Raw genomic sequence first — 20,699 nt, 5'->3', positions numbered from 1 at the left:
AACAGGTGGGGTTGAAATACTTTTGATACGTATCTTACAGGCTTATCTCTGAAAGGTAAATAGCTATATCTTTACCTGGCTCTGGCTCATCTGATTCAAAGGGTTCGATCGATAAGCAATGCAAATTTAGTTTTCCGAAGAGAGACTTGTAAGTGGTATCAAGATTCAACAACACATTTAATTGGTGGAATAATATTTTTTGTACCATTACTCAATTTTTGCTGCAAAATTGTTTCAATATTTTTTTTACTTTTATTAAAGACTTTTCAAACACTGAGTGCTCATTCAAGTATTTTTAAATGCTTAAAATTAATTAGGAAAAATTGGGGTAACGAGGTCCACTCTAAATATCTCAGCTGTGTGTTGAGATCCAACCAAGGTTGCGAAATCTCATGAGATTGAGATTTTTTTGAGTGAGATTTTCCCTTTTTGAATCTCAGTGTGATGCTAGGTAATCTCATCGTGAGTATCACAAACGGTTCTTGTCTTGAATGTCAACGCTTTCTCAGACTGAGAATCACGAGCAGAAAAACTACTTTTTGGAAGGCAGAGATGCCATGGAATAATATTTGTGCAAGCTCTTGAACAATGAAACAAGTTTTATAGTTCAGAAAAAGCTGAACATACCACGACTTTTTAAAAACTGTCAGTTATACTTGATGAACGTTAAAGACCAGTTATACTTTTTTTAAACATTTTTATAGAGAACATACTATTAAAAGCTCAGTACAATCAGGTTTATGATAAGAATTTTTTTTTATTTATGTCTTAAGCAAGTTGCGAAATCTCGTTCAGTTAATATTTTATCGAGTGAGGTTCTTCATTTTTGAATCTCAGTGTGAAACGTTAACGTTGATTGTGAATGAAAGTTTTAATTTTAGAACATCTTTCTGAAGAATGTATTATCATGACTTGTAAGAATCTGATTATAATATTTATGTCTTAGTTTAATGAAAGTTTTACAGAATGAGCAAAAAGTTTTTATGACCAAATATCGCTCGTATTCAGAGGATTTAAGACATGCAAGTTTTGAAATTGTATTTCCTAGAGTAATGTACTTTTAAATCTCTTAAAAACGTTGATGCAAAGTTATGCAATCATGGAAAAGAACCGCAAACATTGAAATGCCCAAGCTCAAAATTCTTCAAAAAAACCCCAATGGCTTAATGTGCTTGCCAGAAAAAAACATCTCAAATCCTCTGGTCATTACAAGAAAGTATAAAAAAATACAGAAAAATCTGAATTGCTTAATATTTGATTATTATAAATATTAACACAAAAAGTACCGCAAAGACAACTAAGCTGGGAAACACTAAAATTCAGAATTAAAATTATAAGGATCCACCAGGCCTTATTTTACTAATTTAGTATCTTTGAATTACCGAAAGTTTTTTTTGTCAATTTTGCAGAAAAAAGTTTTATGATTTTATTTATAGCATTCGAGCTATGCTTTGCTTTTACTTGTAGCGACAACCTTAAAAACGAAGTTGAAATTTATAGGTAGCTTTGTAGAGTTTTAATATAAATGAAGAAAATAGTTCCTTAATCTTCCAAACAAATGAAATTTTAAAATATAAAAATTAAAAAAAGATTGTTACCAACGAATAACCATTCCAATTAAAACGCATGGCATCCCAGCTTATGCAACCGGCTGGAATCGACCACATATGAAAAGCATTCACGCTCTTTTTTTTTAAACTCAAAATTAAGTAGTTTTGGTTCAAAACAGCACTTCGGTGGCTTCCCTCAACTTTGAGTTTGACTGGGCAATAGCAAAACTAAGTTCTGATAGGCATACTCAATACTAAGTTCGGCAGCCGAACTCGGATTTATCTTTTTTTTTTCGAGGGTAGCTGATTTTCAGGGAATTAAAGGATGATTAAAATTTGTTGTACCCGGATGTTGCTGTTCCGGTACATTGCATTGCAATTACAGAGCGGTGGAAAGTTTTGACATTCCCGGTCAAAGAAAACTTCCGGATGTTACTTCCCACGAGAAGTAAACAACATCCGGAAGTTTCCGGACATTCCAAGACGCTCACCATATGATGACAATGGCGGACAAAGTTTTACGCTGACACGGTGAACATGCATTTCATTATGAAGTTCCTTCATAGTCTTCCGGTAATCGTTCCGGAACGACATAATTTTGCGACGTGTTCGTTGGTTGCTGTTCCGGTTCGGACTGAACTCGCTAAGTGTTTTCAATCCAACAAAGAGAGTTCAATTTTTAGTTCATAAGGTCGAACTCAGCTTTGATCCCTCGCCGAAGGAAAAAAAAGGGATCAATTCTGAGTTCGCAGTTCGAACTCCGTTTTGATCCATCGCAAGGAGGAAAAAAGGGTACTTAACTTTAAGTTCATAGAATCGAACTATGTTTTGAACCTCGGTCATACTTAATTTTGAGTTTAAAAAAAAGAGCGTGTTTATGAACCAAATAAAAAGTAATAAAGAAATATCAAAATGTTCCCTTTCAAATGAAAGCGGCGGTTTGTAGCTTCTATCCTAATGGTTAATCTTTTTTATTTCAATTTAAAAAAGACATTTTAATGATTTTTTATGCATTTTAACGATTTTCTTTTTCAAGAGAAGGAAAGCCGGTTTTATTCGCACCGGCTCACAGATCTTTTTCAAATATTATCTCGACTCGCGTGATGTTAGAAATTCCCTGTGGGAAATTTCTGAAGTAGAAAACATGATCATTGCACCAAAAAGTAGGATATGATTCATACCAGCCTATCTAATGTCCGATAAATTCACTTATTCTATTAAGAGCGTTTTCAGAAGATTTATAGAATTCTAAATAGAAAAAAGAATATGACAGAAATAATAATGTGCCATTGAATATTAAGGTTGATCAAATATTATTGTACTACCATTTGGAGTAATTGTAAAATCGCTTCTTTTGTTAAGCGGCCTTACTTCTAATTTTTTGATTATTATCTTATGAGCTTTTAGACATATGTATCAGAGATGGATTGTTCTTTAATCATCATAGCTGGATTTTTTTAACGATTTTTGAGTACGTTTAAAAATGCCCTTCAAAAGAAATTCGTGAAACCCTCGGAAAAAACACTGTTCAATTTTATTAAAATGGCTAGTTCAGACTGTTAATTGATCATTCACAGCCTAGTACATCATTTTGAAGTGGTTTTTGTGAAATCGGGAATGTTAAGATTGGTTTCGAAAATTGGTTTTCTCTACGGTTGTTCCGGATCTTTTACGGTCTCTAAGTGACTATTACTGTCAAAAATTCGGCTGAAAATTGCACTACCAATGAGTAGTTTGGAACAGAGAAGGGATGTCAAGGACCAAGGACGTTTAAAAAAAGATCGTTTGAAAAGAGATTTAAATAAAAGTTGAAACAAAGGACAGCTTATCACTGACATCACGGCTTCTATTTTTTCATTTAGTTGATATAAAAAAGTAGGTTTTAATTCTGAATGTATAGATGCACATTTGTTAGAATACATGATCTTTATTAATATTTCCAAATTTAGATATCCTTCACTCGTACACAACATGCTCTGAAGAAGGGACCGCATGAAATTTGATGACTGTGATCATATTACAGTTCAACATATGTTTTTTTTGTAAGTCAACAGCCGAGAAAATACAATAAAAAACCTAAAAAAATCTGAGTTTTGACCTTTTTTTTGTAAAAATTCAGCCCTTGAGAGTTAAAACAAATATCGATTTTTCTATTAATGTATTCTATGCTTAGCTAACTAAGCATATTTTACTGATTTCAAATAGCCAGAAAATCGATTAGAAATGTTGTTATTAATCCCATATTATGTTGTTGCTTTTAATTTTGAAAACCAACAAAACGTCAATGACTGAATTTTATTTTTTTTTTATTTAAGTCGTCTTGACTATGAAATTATGTTATAAATTGTTTAGTACCAAAGCGCCGTATTTGCAAATAATATTATAAAATTAAAGTGTTGTTCTCAACATTTTTAAGGTAGTGTGTTGTGTACATAGACACTTTTTAAAACATAGGTACCACGAGCTTTAACATTTTCGCTATTAAAAAGTTTCAATAAACTCCAATGATTAAAGCGCTCTTATTTTATTTATATCAAAGCGTTTGGAGTCGTTCAACTTGGCGTGTCGCTAGTGTGAAAAGCTAATCACATTATATGATACATTCAAATATTCCATAGATTCGTTACAAATTTAATTGTCGTCAAAAAATAGTAGGGGAAACAGTGGGGAATATAGCTGAAGATTTCTCTAATGGGATTCTGGATTTCTGATTTTTTTCTAGATGTGATGCTCAGTGAATTTCGTTTGACATCGAAAGCTTTGAGCATCACAACGAAATTCATTGTGCTGCTTAATTGATACTCATCACGGTGAGTATCAATTTCAAATGATTATCTGAAATCTTGCAACTCTGGATCCAACTGTCATCATCGTCACTTTGCGTAAGGGGATTTTTTTTTATTATCTGACAATTTGCGCCGGGGGTCTTCAGATTTTCCCCAAAATTGAAAATTTGGTTCATTTTTGCGACTTAAAAACACATGTATTTTTTCAGATTTCTAACATTTTTATTTTTTGAGTTAGCTTCGGTTAGATTTTTTTGTCAATAAAAAATAACCATTTTTCAAAGCTACATAACTCTGTTGTTTCTCAACGGAAATTATAAAATAGCACATCAAAATGCATTGAAATTTTATCAGCTTTCCAAATAGAATAGTTGAAAAAAATTAAATAATGACCTTCAACATGAAAAGTTGTAAATAAACTTTAAATGGCGTCTAAAAGTACCGTCTGCACCACCGAATATTTTGCAAAAAATACCATTGTATAGCTCGATTTATGATGCAACTTTCATCTGAAGACACCAAAGTAGGCCATTAACACCTTGAAGAGTTATGAAAGAAATAATGATAATAAATCTCTATTTTTGCATCGAAAACAAACAATGGTCGAACCACTGCACTCACATATGGAGATAGCAAGCACTTCTAACAACATGGAAACAAAAGAACTTACCAAAGCAGGTAAAAAACACTACTTTTTCGTACTTTGTAGAGTGTTTGCAGCAAAACTGACTTTAAATTTTAACCAAAATTCTGAGTACCGTATTGTTTATGTGATATAACTAATAATGGGAATGTTCCTTTTACAACCTGGTCATATATTATATAACTTATTAATTTTTCGATCAAAGATCATTGTGAAGCATAATCAATGCCAATAGTAGAAGGTTAAGTCCCTGTATTTGGGATCACAAAAATGTGATAAAAAAAATGAAATATAGACATGCTTTACATAGTTTTTATATCGGGAGCTAAGCACTGGACACCAAAATCCTTTCCCATTGAACAAAAAAGTATGAGAAAGTGGCACAAATGTTGTAGAAATAATCAAAGAGCTCAGTATGGCCAGCCCAGGCTGTAAAATGATGCAAATATGATACTTTTACCGTATTTGTTTTCTACATTCGCCCAGTTTTGAGGTTTACCATACTAGAACGAACATAATTCGTCGTCAGTGTTTTGCTACCTTGATCGCTCACAAACGAATCTTCAGTGTTCCACCGTCCATTTTAAATCAAATCTGGGGAGTTACGGATGCAAAACTTAGCGCATAAACTTCTAAAAATGACAGTAAAATGTGCACAACTTGTTGTGACCTGGTGCAAAACTGGGTATAAACGAATACGTTATTAGATTTTTGGATATAACATGAAGTCAGTTAAGCTGCAACAATCTACCGCCCCTTCTTTCATAACAGTCCCATATACAAATATAAGCAAGCGAGACAATCAGCTTTTTCTGTTTTGGAATACATTTTTAAATTGTGACCACCACTTTCAGCATAGACGGAAATCGTTTCTAGGTTGTCATAATAAATCGTTAGGCCTGAAATTTTCGAAATTGGGTTATTGGTAAGGTCGAGAGCACCATTTTTATTCATTATGGGACTGTATTATGGGACCATATTTGAAACCTTTTTCGAATCTACTAGCATAACAGTCCCATACAAAATATATTTTTCTCACCAAGCTACTTTCTAAGACTTAAATTTGATAATTTTTGAACTTCTAAAAGCAATTGTCAGAAAAAGAAACATACTTTTGCAAAAAAATATCATGAATTCCACATTGTAAGTTGAATCTTTTTACGATTTTTTATTGCATCCGATAGTTTTTTCATGTTGAAGGTCATTATTTAATTTTTTTCAACTATTCTATTTGGAAAGCTGATAAAATTTCAATGCAATTTGATGTGCTATTTTATAATTTCCGTTGAGAAACAATAGAGTTATGTAGCTTTGAAAGATGGTTATTTTTTATTGACAAAAAAATCTAACCGAAGCTAACTCAAAAAATAAAAATGTTAGAAATCTGAAAAAATACATGTGTTTTTAAGTCGCAAAAATGAACCAAATTTTCAATTTTGGGGAAAATCTGAATACCCCCGGCGCAAACCCGTCAGATAATAAATAAAAATCCCCGTAAGCATGTTTTTCTATATGTTGTTGACTTATGTACGCATCATATATTTCTTTTATTCAACTAGCCTAGAAAAATGTACTAACAGAATTAAACAAGCACCCGAAAATTGCATCCGTGGGAAACCTAAAGGGGAAAACAAAATTATGCTCATACGCTTATGATCTTAGTTATGTCATGTTCTATCACGTGGAAAAGGAATTTTTTGATTTAACATCAATAAGTCACATAAACGCAACCAATTTGCAAATCATAGCTTGTGGAGAACGTGGGCCAAATTCTTTCGGGTATTTTGGGCCACCTTTATTTTGGTGTTTTTATACACATTCAGAATTTAAAATACGTTCTTCCTATCTGCAAAGTTTTCTTATGCCAAATGAAGAGTTATGAAAAATATGTTGTCCAACTTTTCCAATGCAATAGAGACGAACATAAATCCTATACATATAAGGAATTTCGCCTTAACTTCAACAAAATGAATAACGAAATTTCAGTTTTGGGCCCACTAATAAACTTTGCAAGTTATCTTTTTTTTTCAAACAATCCGAACTCGGGTAATAAATGTATTTAAAAAAAGCCTGTTAATTCCTTAAAAATGTAGAAAACATTTCCATTTTATTTTTTATAACAAAGAAGTTATGGAGCAAAGAAAAAAAGTGGCCCATGATACCCCACTCTTCCCTACATATACATACATATTGAAACAACAGTTATCTTTTTTTTTAAATATTCAAATTTTTCCTATCAAAACGCTCGTACTGATAAAATTTAATAATTTTACTTCTACTTCTTTATGTTTTTATATTTCAGTAACCTATCTGGGGTGAGCTGTAACAAATGCGACATTTAGAAATTTTATTTTCATCTAGTTTCAACACTTGTCAACTTCAATGTCTTTAAAAAAAATTAAAATACACATATACAGATACGCTTGTCATTAGACTGTCCCAAATTTGTAAGGGAAATTTAAAACCTTATTTTTTATTTACATAGTATTCCGTCTTACGACATAGCTTGACGAACATAATTCCTAAAATTCACTCGGTCCATGGCAACTGTTCCGGGTTGTGGGAGGAGAAAAAACGCCGCTTTGATAGCAGTTGAATACAGCTTCAAACTGTAATTTATTTTAAGTACAATTAGGAGTTTTCAATTTAGATATAACTGGAAAAGTGACTTACATAAACGGTGTTGCTACCAATGTAATTATTTCCCGACAACCGGAAGGGTTACTAATCTGGATACTTGGCTAAAAGCTCAAAGTATAATCTGTTTCGACTTAAATCCTTCAGTCTACGCCGAATTGAGTATTTCACTCTTAGTTCAATAGGAGTATTTTAGCTTAAGCACATTAGGATTAGACCGACTTGGCTAGTAAGCACTTAAACTTTATTTCCGGTTCGACTGCTGGACTGGAATGAACGTCTGCACCAAATCACGGAACTGTCAGTTGTCAGCGACGACGAAGCGCCGCTGCTGTGTTAGCAGTGCTCCCAGTTGCCAACATCCTCCCCCCGGTAACCCTGGTCAGTCTGATCTTGGATTACTTCTTGCAGCAACATCAAGTACTGCTAATTTCGACACCGATTGCCTAATGAGCCCTCTATGAGTTTGAACGATTGCTTTTCGAATACGCCCATCTTGCCCTTGGATCACTTCATTAATCTTGCCACGCACCCAACCGTTTCGTTTTGCCTCGTCAACGATGATTACTAAGTCCCCAACACATATTGGTCTTGTTTCGCCTAGCCATTTGGTGCGTATAGTCAATTCCGGTAGATATTCGCGGACCCATCGACGCCAAAACATGTCCGCTTGGTGTTGGACCTTGTTCCAACAATTTTTTAGCACCAACACTTCGTCTAGTGGCAAAATAGAAGGCTGCTTTACACCACTGGAACTTCCAAGCAGCAGATGGTTCGGGGTGAGCGCTTCACTTTCCTCTGCTTCCAACGGTAGATATGTAAGTGGTCTAGAATTCACGATACTTTCAGATTCTACTGCCAACGTCCAGAGGCCTTCATCATCTAACTTGCGCCCAGATGCCAGGCTGGATTCCATTGCGGTTTTCACAGAGCGCACCATTCGTTCCCATGCGCCGCCCATATGAGGTGTGCCGGGAGGAATAAAAATCCATTTTGTGGTAGTGTTAGTGAAAGTTGATGCAAGACCCTCTTCGATTTTACGAACCTGCTCTTGTAGCACATTGTTTGCTCCACGGAAATTCGTGCCGTTGTCTGAGTAGAACTCTTGTGGGAATCCTCGCCGTCCTGTGAATCGTCGAATAGCCATAATACAGGCCTCTGTACTCAGACTAAACACTACTTCCACGTGAATGGCGCGAACAGTTAAGCACGTGAAGAGAGCGATCCATCGTTTAACTGTTGTTCTACCCACTTTGACCAGAATGGGTCCGAAGAGATCTAGACCGACGTAAGTGAACGGTCGCGTGTAAGATGCGAGCCTAGCTGCAGGTAGAGGGGCCATTCTTGGTACTTGTGGTCGTGCTTTGTACACCTTACAATATTGGCACTGTTTTACTATATGCTTAACCTGCGACCGAGCCTGGGGAATGTGTGTGACTTGACGCAGCTCATTGACGACTGTCTCAAAGTTGGCGTGTTGATATTTACGGTGGTAGAAGTCGATAAACAGGTTGGTTATTGGATGTTTCTTAGGTAGGATTACAGGAAATTTCAAATTTTCACTCGCGTTAGCAGCAGCGCCGATGCGTCCGTCGACGCGTAGCACGTTATTCTCATCTAGATAAGGTGACAGCTGGTAGAGTTTACTTTTCTTATCCATAGGGACATGCATCCCTTCTGCTTTCGGACGATGGCACATTATTGTACAAATTTCATCTGCAAAGGCAGACCACTGTGCGGTTTGGAACAAGTAGTTTTCAGCTCGCAGTAACTCTTCCTGTTTGAGATGGAAGCTATTAGATTTCGCTCGAGGGTTTCGACAGTTGTGGACGAAGCGAAAACTATATGCCATTGCTCTCCTCATACGATCCCATCTAGAAAATCTGGTTGGATCGATCATTGGTTCGGGGATGAAAACACTAAGATGCACGTTGCACGTCTTTTGTTCCAAATCCGTTGTTTGGATGGATTTTTGTATCGGCCAATTTTCTTCCGACATTGTTAAGAACAGTGGACCGTGAAACCAGGAACCGTTCACATCGAGTTGACCACCTTGTCCCCATTTCGTGGCCAGGTCTGCTACATTCAGCTTCGTAGGTACCCATCGCCAGTCTGCAATGGTGGTTGTTGACAATATCTCCGATACTCGACAGGCTACAAATTGCGAGTAGCGTCGATGGTCTGAGCGTATCCACGCCAAAACAGTGCTTGAGTCCGACCAGAATACTGTGCGTTCGATGCGAAGTTTATGACCTGCTTTGATAAATGTTCCTAATCTCGCCGCTAAAACTGCAGACTGCAACTCTAAACGGGGTATCGACCAATGGCGTAGAGGGGCTACTTTCGTCTTGGCTGCAACAAGGGAGATTCGGAAACCGCCGGCTGGATTCGGGATGCGAAAGTAGGCAACTGCTGCGTATGCATCTTCGCTAGCATCTGCAAATAAATGAAGTTCCAGGTGTCGATATGTGTTGTTGTTTGCACCGAGGTAATAACACCTAGGAATACGAAGTTCAGCAATGAGAGGGAATTGTTCAATCCAAGTGGTCCATTTTCCGTTAGCTCGATCATTGATTTCCTCGTCCCACAGGGTTCCAGCTCGCCAGATATCTTGAAGTAACACCTTTCCCTGAACCACAAAGGCTGCTAACAAACCTAGCGGATCGAAAATGCTCATAAGGCATCTGAGTACCTGCCGCTTCGTTGGACGTCGCTTGCTCGCTATTAGTTCACTTAATTCTGGTTGAAAACTCGTGGAATACGCCAAGGAATCCTCCCTCGGAAGCCAGTGCATACCTAACACTCTTTCTACGTCGGTGTGTTCCAGATTCAACGATCTAGGATCTGCAATTGTTGATTCCCCCATACCTTCTAGAACTTTCTGGCTGTTCGAACGCCACCCACGGATATTAAATCCACCATAAGAATGTACAGTTCTAACCTGCTTCGCAATTTTTTCTGTTTCTTCCTCACTTCCAAAACTGCCTAAGTAATCGTCCATATAGTGACACTCAAGTATTTCTTCTACGGCTCGGGGAAAAATATCTCTGTATTCTAATGCATTTTTGTTTTTCACAAAATGTGCTGATGCAGGAGAGCATGTAGCACCGAAGGTGGCTACTTGCATGATAAAAACGTCAGGTGCCTTAGATGGATCAGTTCTCCACAAGAATCTTTGTGCTTGCTGGTCTTCCGGGCGTATCCGTATTTGGTGGAACATTTCCGCTATGTCTCCCGAAACTGCCACTGCGAATTGCCGGAATCGAAAGAGCACCCATGGCAATTTGTTGAGCTGATCTGGACCTTTCATCAACATGGTATTCAGAGACACGCCACCGACCGTCGCGGCTGCGTCCCACACCATTCGAATTTTGTCTGGCTTTTTTGGATTGATCACTACATTTAATGGAAGATACCACACTTTTCGAGAATCCGCCTTTTGTAGCTCTTCTTTAGAAGCAAGTCGTGCGTATCCTTTTTCTTGATACTCCTGCATCTGCTTACTGACGATTTGTAGCATCTTTGGATTTCTTTTCAACTTTCGTTCTAAGCATTCGTACCGCTTCTCGGCCATGCGTCGACTATCGGGAAACTCATAGTGGTCGAATCGCCACAAAAGTCCGGTTTGAAACCGATTATTCTGACGTACTGTAGTTTCCTCCAGGATCTGCTTAGAACGTTTATCGCTTTCCGATTCTACCTGCGGGCAACCAGAAACTCCGACATCTTCCAAGGCAAAGTAATTGCGCACAGTTGTGTCCAGCGCCTCATCGCACGAGCATCCGTTGCTGTGTATGTTTACAGATAACGATGATCCCGTGGATCCTCCGTAGACACACCATCCCAACCTGGTATTAGCGGCAACGGGTTCATTTGGCCCACCTTCTTTTATAGAGAGCGGAACCGTCAAGCGTAGATTATTCAGCCCAATCAGGATTCGGGGTACAACGTTGTAGTAACTTGAGATAGGAAGACCTCGTAGGTGAGGGAACGAATCGGATAAATCTTGATAATTCAGAGTTTGTTGCGAAAGTGTTAAGGCTTTCACAGTACGAACGTCCCGGAGTTTGAAACGAGAACGATTAATCCCCGAAATGTTGAGTTCCACTATCTTGGAGGCCTTTTCGATGCGTGTCATGTTTCCTGTCCACCTAAGGCAGAGCGTTTGCGGCTCTCCCTGTATTCCAAGCTCCCGGATCAGGTCCTCCTCTACGAGTGTAAGTGAAGATCCATCATCCAGAAAAGCAAAGGATTCTATTTTACGGTTTTCACTCCCATAAATAACTATCGGTACGATTCGGAAGAGACACAGTTGCGAATAGCTACGATGGACGTGATTGTCGTAAGCAGCGTTAGATGGAGAAACAGGTGGACTACGATCGTTTGAATTCGACGGTTGACTTGTTGCAACACTGGAAACAGGCTGGATCTGCTGACCACGGACGAGGTGAAGAAGCGGGTGGTGGCGGATCTTACAACCGTCCACGTTACATTGCCCATTTACACGACAGGAACGATTTCCATGAAAATTTAAGCAGTTTCGGCACAGCTTCTCCCGTTGCACAACCTGCATTCGTTCGTCAACGCTGAGACGCTTGAAGTTGTCGCACTCCTTAAGGCGGTGGTTTTGACTGCATACACTGCACCTACGTTCTCCCGTTTCCACTTCTGGATTGTCTTCTGCGTGTATGTGAAGCGCTCCCCGTTTTGGTTTGCTCCGGTCCTCCATTCGGTTCGAATTTCCGGTGTAGGAAGTGACCCGCCTGGCTGAATCCATGAGTTCAGACATGAATTCCGCAAAATGTTTTAAGTTAACTTCTTGATAAATTTTAATATAAGATCCCCACTGCATCTTATACTCACTCGGCAAACGGTCCACTAGTTCGGCGAGCAACGACGGATTCGAAAAATTAGAGGTTTGATTGGCTGCATCTAAAGTGTCACAGAAGCTTTGAACGGCCATGCCGTAATGAATCAATGTTTCAAGCTTGTCTGATTTTGGGGCGGGAATAGATTTTATTTTGGCTAAAAGGACTTTCATTAACTGTTCAGGGCGACCATAATAATTACGAAGGGTATCAATTATTCGCGGCACTGAATTGGGCACAAGAATGCGACTGCGTACCGACTGTAACGCATCGCCTTTGAGGGCACGCTGGAGGCGTATCAAATTTTCCGTTTGATTGAACCCACACGCTAATGTGGTAGTCGTAAACGTGCTAATGAAGACGGGCCAGTCAGCCGGGTTCCCATCAAAGGTTGGAAGGTCCCGAGACATGACCTGGCGTGCCGCTAATTGAGCTGTTGTCGGCGTATAATCCGCGATAATTTCCATAAAGTTTAAACCTTCGTTTGGGCAACTCCCTAGCTGTTTTATCAGGGACTCATGAGGCTCATATAATGTGTCATTTGATAGGCAATTATTGGCAAAGGGCTTACCTTGATTCTCGGGGATGAGGGGAGGAGGTAGTGGTTTACCATACATGGATTGCATTCTGGATGAGTGTCCGTTGCTGATGAAGTTATTCACATCTTTCGCTGGATCCGCCGGATGATGACTCGGAAGACCCGTTGTCTCTGTTACGGGCTCTCGAAAACGACCAACGGGGACTGTTGGAACCGAAAGTGCTGGTTGGTGATGGCGTTTCGGACGGAGTTTCAGAACGCCATCCTCTTCCAAATGTTGTTCTGATAAGTTCGGGTCGTCTTCGGAAAACGGTTTTGGCTCGGCCCTCTGCTGCTGACGGTCCTTCCTTTTCTTCTGCCTGACCTGGGATGGAATTGCTCTCGGAGTTGACTCGATTGGCTTCTTTTTAGCTACACCAGTTGTTGTTGAATTCAGTTCGACAGTCGGGCTAATTCCCGACCCGGGAAGATAAGGACCGCCTGCCGTATTTTCTGTATCGGAAATCTGATCGAGCCACTCGGTGGTTCGCTCAAAACTGGTGGTTCTGCTTACTCGACTACGAACGCTAACGTTGTCATCCAATTCGTTGGCAGCGGCTTGCAACAGCTTATATTTATCATCGACCATCTTCAGTTCGGCCTGGATTGCATCCAATTTAATTTGGAGTGCCTTTTTTTCAAGAGCGCGCTTTTCAGCCAGCTGCTCCAACTTCAAACGTATTCCCTTGGATGGTAAGCTGACATGAGAAATATCGCTTTTACTGCATTCTGCTGGAAGACAGTTTCGACATGTCCATGGCTTATCTTTGATGGATGCGGTGACGCCCGCACAAGACTGATGCCACCACTGGTCGCATTGATCACATTGTACAAGATCTGCTATTGAATCCGGAAGATTACATGCAACACAGTGAAATGTTTCCTCGGGATTCGTCGCAGGGGATGGCGCGCTGGTTTCCGCTGCTGCCATATCGCTGCGTTTATTTTGAAGATTGTTCCGGGTTGTGGGAGGAGAAAAAACGCCGCTTTGATAGCAGTTGAATACAGCTTCAAACTGTAATTTATTTTAAGTACAATTAGGAGTTTTCAATTTAGATATAACTGGAAAAGTGACTTACATAAACGGTGTTGCTACCAATGTAATTATTTCCCGACAACCGGAAGGGTTACTAATCTGGATACTTGGCTAAAAGCTCAAAGTATAATCTGTTTCGACTTAAATCCTTCAGTCTACGCCGAATTGAGTATTTCACTCTTAGTTCAATAGGAGTATTTTAGCTTAAGCACATTAGGATTAGACCGACTTGGCTAGTAAGCACTTAAACTTTATTTCCGGTTCGACTGCTGGACTGGAATGAACGTCTGCACCAAATCACGGAACTGTCAGTTGTCAGCGACGACGAAGCGCCGCTGCTGTGTTAGCAGTGCTCCCAGTTGCCAACAGCAACCGTTCTCCAATTTCTCGGGCACCCCACGTTCGCCAGATCACGCTCCACTTGGTCTAACCACCTCGCTCGTTGCGCCCCTGCTCGTCTTGTTCCTACCGGATTCGTGGCGAACACCTGTTTTGCAGGACAGTCATCCGGCATTCTCGCAACATGTCCCGCCCAGCGTATCCGGCCAGCCTTCACCACCTTCTGGACACTGGGTTCGCCGTAGAGTCGCGCGAGTTCGTGGTTCATCCTTCGCCTCCACATTCCGTTCTCCTGTACGCCGCCAAAGATGGTTCTTAACACTCGTCGCTCGAATACTCCGAGTGTACGCAGGTCCTCCTCGAGCAATATCCATGTCTCGTGCCCGTAGAGAACAACCGGTCTAATAAGCGTCGTATACAGGTTACACTTCGTGCGAGGGCTAAGTCTTCTCGACCGCAGTTGCTTGTGGAGTCCACACTTCCGCTGATAATTCGCCTCCGGATCTCACGGCTGGTGTCATTGTCTGCGGTCACCAGTGAGCCGAGATAGACAAAGTCTTCGACTATCTCCAGCTCGTCGCCGTCGATCGTGACCTTGTTATTACTGGACAAGCGGGTTCGGTCGGCCCCAAATTTAAAACCTGTGAAATGTTATACGCTGCAGGCTAAAATTGATCCTGGGCTTAGTACAAGATCTCATGCCAAATTTAGGCCAGATCGGACCACGGGGAGGGGTCGCTCAACGAGCCTGAGGTTTGTATGGGATTTTGAGACATTTTGTTCGAGAGGAACATGAAAAACCAGTTTTTCGTCAATAACTTTTGTCTCCTTCGATCGATTTCTTTCAAAAACGGGTTTTCTTAAAGCCTAAATTATGAAAAATATTTCATCTGAAGGTTGCACGTCAATTAGAGTTAATATAAAAAAGTTATTAAGCTTCAAAAATTGGCTAACTTTTTTAAGGTTGATATTCATCACTGTTTTAATGAGGCGACTAAATGTCCGACCAGAACACTCATTGTGAAATGCATGCCGTTTCGTCAAATAAGGACCGATTTTAACCATTGTTGTTGCGCTCGATTGCAATTTTTAATGTTTTTCTAATATTTGAGTTTGTTCGTTCGGAAAGAAGTAAGGGCAGAAAAATGCTTGACAATTAAAAAAAAATTGCATAACCACAGGGGCTTAGGAATATGAATGGACGATTTTTGATGCCAATAAAAAAACAGTTTTCATCAATAATATTGGTTTCCTTCGGCCGATTTCTTTCAAAAATGGGTTTTCTTAGAGCCTTAATTATGAAAAATATTTCATCCGAAGACTGCATTCCGATAAGAGTTAAGATAAACAAAGTTATTAGGCTTCAAAATGAGCTTACTTTTTTACAATGGTATTCATTAGTCATTACTGTTAATGAGGCGTCAATATGTTCGACCGCCCCGACTCATTAACAGTGATGAATACAATCCTTTAAAAACTCCGTTTTTGAAAGAATTCGGCCAACGGGAACCAAAGTTAATGAACCCCCAGTTTGACATGCCTGTTGTAGATAGTTTAGGATCGTTATGTGGTTCGATTTTTTTTCGAGGAGAGTGAAAAATCATGTAATTCGTTTTAGCTAGATTCAAGGTCAGGAGGTTGGCGGAAAAATAACTATTAAGAACCCTTAAATCTTCTTCCATATGGTTGATAATGATATTGGAACAGTTTGCGGGATAAAAGAGAGCTGTGTCATCTGCAAACAGGCGAGGTGTACCGTGTAACGGCAACTTACTGAGATCGTTTATGTAAAGTGGAAAGAGTGAGGGTCCGATATTACTGCCTTGCGGAACACCAACCTCCAGCTTTTCTAGGGAGCTCTTTTCTTCTCCTAAGCAGACAAATTGTTTTCTATTTGACAAAAAGCTGCGTATTAAGTCGTTGATTAAGCCTCTCATGCCATAGCACTCAAGTTTGTTCAACAAAATTTCGTGGTTTAAAGTGTCAAAGGCTTTTTTAAGGTCAAGAAAAAGACAGCCTACAATTTTTTTCGTGTCTATTTCACGAATGACAGAATCCATCAGCTCGCAGATAGCTGTAAAGTAAGCGTGCTGGATCCTGATTTGAAACCATATTATAAACGGTAAAAAACGTTGTTTTCATTTAAAAAGCTATTCATTCTGCTTATCAAAAGCTTCTCGAAAAGTGTAGCGAGAGAGACCCTCTTATTGTAAGTGGCGCAATCTGTGGCCAAGGAAGGAAGAAAAGGCTTCTAATTCCGGCCTAATGCCGAGCACCCTAGAGGATAAATGTGCGTGTCACTTACTCTTTTGTTTTTGGCAGCAGCGCGTGCAGCGCAGTGATACTGGCACCACGAAATACCACAGGAAGCAGCAGGTGGATATTGTCTCATCTCCGTGAGAGCGTTGCAAATCGGACCACCACACCGCAGCCAAACTGGTCGCCGGTCCGCAGCGATGTCGTACGGTGTTGATGATAGAGTTGGCTATGCCACCGTACCAACGCCGTCAGGGAGATTGCGCGTGTTCCGACTTGACACGTGCAACTTGCAACTTGATATAGGAAATATCATAAAGGTGCTAATATACATAAAAAGTAAAAATAATAACAAAAATTTCTATCAGCTGTAATCATACAAACAAATGTTTGAATGGATGAAATATCAATTTTAACAAACGTGTGATGCTTAGCAATCATGTGTCATTTTGATTAGCATTTTATTGCATCCTAAATAGGTAATAGGTAAATGAATTACAAAAGCTTTTATTCAAAAAAAAAATTGACGATTGTCTGAAAAGTATTGTTTCGCCAACAGTGTTGTTATAGACTAGTAAAACCAGTATATCCAGTTTTGAAGGTGATAGCATTAAGCCAATCCGTCCTATTCTAAGGTAAATTTTTTTACGGCACCAAAAATTATAAAATTTGGACATGTCTTGCTTGATTTTTAATTATTTTTCTTCTGAATATTAGAAACTTAAAAAAGTACTCTCTCAAAACTGGCGTTAATGTTTTGCTAGCGCTAACCGGTTTTATAATCTCATAAATAGCTATTTCTAGGAACAACCATAATAAACATTCGCATACATTGTCATTTCTGGGCTATTCTAAATTAAGTAAGAGCCTAGGTAATTTTTTAAAACACGTGGAGTAAAGATAGCGCAATAAGCTGGATTACACCTTTCTTATGAGCTTTCGTGGTTTCCTTATCTAAGGCATTACATTCCAGCACATTTATGTTATATAAGTGTGGAGAATCTTCTTATTGTGTATCTTATTCTTGTTTATTTGTGACACTTTACCAACGCTTTGGCATTCGTGTCAATAGTAAGTCGAGAAATGATTTTGTATAAAATGCTGCGAAAACTATGAAGACTCACACAAGTGTTCCACAGAGGAAAGTTAAAACAAGTACCTAAATACATCCTATCTAGTTCAAAAATGAATTCTAAAATCGCTGTGATACTGGCTGTTTTAGTATTGCTTGCTTATTCAGGCAAAACAGGTTCATGCAAATGCAGATTTTTTTTTAAAGATTTAACACAAAATACTTCAATTTGCTTCCCAGATTCAGTAGATAATGGACCCAAAGAAGATGAACCCCAGCCATCTATTATAGAAGACGATGTTGTTATTCCTTCGCCAAGTAAATCTGCAAAGAGTTTGTAAGCATTGGAAATTTATACATGAAGATACGATCTATGATCAATCAATAGGTAATTTTGTATTTATCATTATCATATTTTTATTTCAGTTGCATTGGGAAACTATGTGTAGATGTTGACGTGCATTTTAATGTTTAATAAAATATGTAAATCAGTGCTTAAGTGGAGTTTAGTTTATTTGAAAGAGAGCTATAACCTTTTTCTGGGATTAACGTTCATAATTGTATAGACCTAATTCTGCAATAACAACATGAGAAGCTCACCTCAACACAATCAATGTTAAATACGACATAACTTGAACAATGTTTTAGCAATTTTTCAGTTGTTTGGATATGTTTTAAGCTGTTCTGCTCAATGAAAGAATCCCATTTACAATCAATATATTAAACGACAAAATTCGACCAATTTTGAAGAGATTTTAATTAAATTGGCAACAAATCAACAAATGTATTATACAACATTTACTTTTCATACATGTTGAAATACATACAGTACCGTTCATAATTGTATAGAAATTGTAAGCACGCGCACTGTCACTTTGACTTTGAACTTCCATAACTTTTTACTCTGATGATATTTTCTTATCCAATTTTTTGCGTTAGATAGATCAACTTATTATTATATCACAAAATTTGAGCCTGATGGAGTTTGTGTGGCCTGAGAAACAGTAATTCTACGAAAATCGGACTTTTTGGACTTTTCTCATTCAAACTGCAATATCTCTGAAACTACGCTACATTTTTCATTGAAATTTTGCACAGTGATTGTTGAAATATGAAGCTCATGTCTGAAGTTTTCGAAAAGTTCTATCGATGAGATCAAAAGTTACGCGAGGTGCAATATTTTAGGCATGAACCTTGAAATGCGATTTCTATAGAATTTTGGACGATTCATGAGAACAATATTGTTTCCTCAACCAATCAGACAAAAAATGTCTGGCAAAAGCAATGAAGAAAAGAAAAAAATGGAATAAATGATCCATTTGTGTTTTGAAATCAGAATCTCGCGATATTGTTGTGATTTTTCGGTTGAAATATATTTACTGGTTGTTAAACAGAGAATATGATTTTCCTATGGAAACAATCGTCCAAAATTCTATAGAAATCGCATTTCTAGATCCATGCTTGAAATATTGCACCTCACGTAACTTTTGATCTCATCGATAGAACTTTTCGAAAACTTGCTTCATATTTCAACAATCACTGTGCAAAATTTCAATAAAAAATGTAGCGTAGTTTCAGAGATATTGAAGTTTGAATGAGAAAAGTCCAAAAAATCCGATTTTCGTAAAATTATTGTTTCTCAGACCACACATACTCCATCAAGCTCAAATTTTGTGATATAACAGTGTGATAGTTGATCTATCTAACGCAAAAAATTGAATCAAAAAATATCATCAGAGTAAAAAGTTATGGAAGTTCAAAGTCGAAGTGACAGTGCGCTTGCTTCCAATTTCTATACAATTATGAACAGTACTGTAGCTCAGTTATTTGTTGAACAATTATAATAAAACAAGAACAGTTATATTTAAAATATAGTTACTAAAAAATCTTCATAAGTTTCCACGTGCAAGCAGAAATGAATGAAGTGTCAAAAGTTCAACCGAAAAAGTACGGAAAATTTAGTTTTTTAGCCCCTGTGTTTATGCAATTTATGCAATGAAAAAAATGTTTGAAATTTTTGCACATCGATAGGTTTTGTAAAACAATAGTCGTAAATAAAAAAAATAGTTTTTAGAGGAGGATAATAGTGAGGCAAACAATCTCAACCAGGAGTGAGATAGTTTGCCTAGTGGGAAAAAAAATTGACAAAAAATCCATTAAGATTCGAAGCAGCATGGTTGCAGCTTTTTATTAGACTACTTTAAATTTGATTAAAAAATCGATTGCGCCTTTGTTTAGAATTTGATGATTTGGGGTAACATTGATCATTCTCTATTTGACGGTTTTAACGAGTTTTCTTAATCATAAAGGATACAAAACACCTTCATATTATTTACAAATGCTAGTTTATCAATTACTAAGGCAGTTCGGAGCAAACTCAAATGAAATAAAATTAATCATGAAACTTTACAATAGATTACAACACTTTTGTTGGCTCAAAGATACTAAATTTGTAACTTTTATTCTAGTGAACTCTGAGGTATAACGGGTGTTAAATAAAAAATGAGAATGTTTTCAATATCTTTCAGTAACTGAAATAAAGAGCGTAAAATTTTCTTTCTCCAAGAATATTGCTCTTTGGGCTCCCTAGAAACAGTAGGCGTGTTTGGTTTTGCTACACACTAATCTGGCGCAACGCCTTATAGTGTAGTTTTGACCCGTTATCGGAAAAGATTGGATTAACGCCTTTTTCATGTAAAGCCCTTTTTTTTGTGTACACTTTTTTTGACAGATCTCGGCAGTTCGCAATAATGGGTCAATTTTAAAGTTTAAGGTGTTGCGCCAAATGAGTGTGTAGATTGAATTACGTCAAAGCAAAGATGGCGTCGAAACAGCACGTGCTCCGCGAACGCATTGTACGGTTCTACGAAACGCATTTCCAGCAAGGAAAAAAGTTCACGGTGGCACATTTTAAGGAAGAAAATGTACCTGTCAG

General features: G+C 38.3%; 1 protein-coding gene and 1 long non-coding RNA gene across 2 annotated transcripts; one reads left to right on the top strand and one right to left on the bottom strand.

Annotated features, from left to right (window-relative positions):
- Positions 1 to 7,998: 7,998 nt before the first annotated feature.
- Positions 7,999 to 13,992, bottom strand: LOC129742446 (uncharacterized). Its single transcript, XM_055734343.1, has one exon. It carries the CDS (start codon positions 13,990 to 13,992, stop codon positions 7,999 to 8,001), a length of 5,994 nt encoding a protein of 1,997 aa, XP_055590318.1.
- Positions 13,993 to 17,825: 3,833 nt separating this feature from the next.
- On the top strand, positions 17,826 to 18,290 carry LOC129749416 (uncharacterized). The gene is made up of 3 exons (XR_008738040.1): positions 17,826 to 17,941; positions 18,005 to 18,101; positions 18,191 to 18,290. It is a non-coding gene; the product is annotated as an uncharacterized LOC129749416 (long non-coding RNA).
- Positions 18,291 to 20,699: the final 2,409 nt, after the last annotated feature.

This window comes from Uranotaenia lowii, chromosome 2, assembly GCF_029784155.1.
Source record: "Uranotaenia lowii strain MFRU-FL chromosome 2, ASM2978415v1, whole genome shotgun sequence".
In the NCBI taxonomy this organism is placed as follows: Eukaryota; Metazoa; Arthropoda; class Insecta; order Diptera; family Culicidae; genus Uranotaenia; species Uranotaenia lowii.
This window is presented reverse-complemented; position numbering and strand designations above follow the sequence as displayed.

Coding starts and splice junctions, on each gene's coding strand:
- LOC129742446 (XM_055734343.1), bottom strand. CDS start 13,992: ATGGCAGCAGCGGAAACCAGCGCGCCATCCCCTGCGACGAATCCCGAG.